The 946-nt window shown below is 38.3% G+C and overlaps 1 protein-coding gene across 4 annotated transcripts in view; it reads left to right on the top strand.

The window, feature by feature from the left end:
* Nucleotides 1-909, top strand: part of LOC100176290 — a 16746-nt gene extending 15837 nt beyond the window's left edge. For all 4 annotated transcript variants that reach the window (XM_009863767.3, XM_018814993.2, XM_009860227.3 and 1 more), the window contains exon 17: nt 661-909. In XM_009863767.3, the coding sequence (XP_009862069.1) occupies nt 661-858 (198 nt within the window). In that variant the 3' untranslated portion in view covers nt 859-909. The remainder of the gene's footprint in view (nt 1-660) is intronic.
* Nucleotides 910-946: the final 37 nt, after the last annotated feature.

The raw sequence follows: 946 nt of genomic DNA on the forward strand, positions 1-946 counted from the left end.
TTTATGTGTGGCTGATAATTTGACAACCCATTAGTGACCACTGGGTTGGAGCAATTGCCGTTAAGTGTCTTGCCCAAGGACACATACGCCCATAACGGTAGCAACGAGCAACGACGAGCCTTGAACCCATTACCTCTGGGTTAAAGGCAGGCGCGCTAACCAACTGTGCTATGGCGCTGTACTTAACTGTTAAGAACTTATAGGGTTCACTCAGATCTACCTGTATGCCTCGTGGGTCGTGGACAAACCCGGTACCGAGATGTGTATGTCCGCAGTGTCGTGGGGGTACCAAGTGTGATTCCATACGCACATGAATGACACTTTATCACAAATGAAAGAAGCTTTGCAAACACACAGTGTAAGTAACTTTTTGTAAAGCTTCAATCATATATTTAGGAGGAATGTTCACAACTGCTTATCATTTACTCAAAGACTTGCCATAGTAACCAAACATGTTTATAAATCATTACTTTTGATTTTTACATCTCATTTTGTGGAACTTTTTCAGTTATACATGACTCTTGGTTATAAAATATACAATGTATGGATTGACAGATGTTGTATTTGCTTTTTCATTGCACATATTTATTATATTTAATGTTTATCAAAAGGGAATAGAGAGGTATTACAACAAATGTATTGCATCTATTTTCTTTTTAGCATTTTCACTACGACATCAACGAATTGCTGTGCACATCTCAGGTCTCGAATTCAACATCTTGTATTTGTAGAGACGTGAAAACAAACAGATCAAAGCAATGTAACAATTACCAAGATGAAGTGACTGCATGCACACATAGTCTTGCTTCATTAATATTAATGATGTCATATGATGGTGGTTGGGTGGTGCCCATGTGATGCGGACTGGATGCCTTTAGCTTGTAATTAAATTTTGTTATGCATCTTGGAGAGAACTGTCAAGCTTGTAGGATAAGAAGATAAAGTT

Source organism: Ciona intestinalis, unplaced genomic scaffold (genome assembly GCF_000224145.3).
Source record: "Ciona intestinalis unplaced genomic scaffold, KH HT000021.1, whole genome shotgun sequence".
Lineage (NCBI taxonomy): Eukaryota > Metazoa > Chordata > Ascidiacea > Phlebobranchia > Cionidae > Ciona > Ciona intestinalis.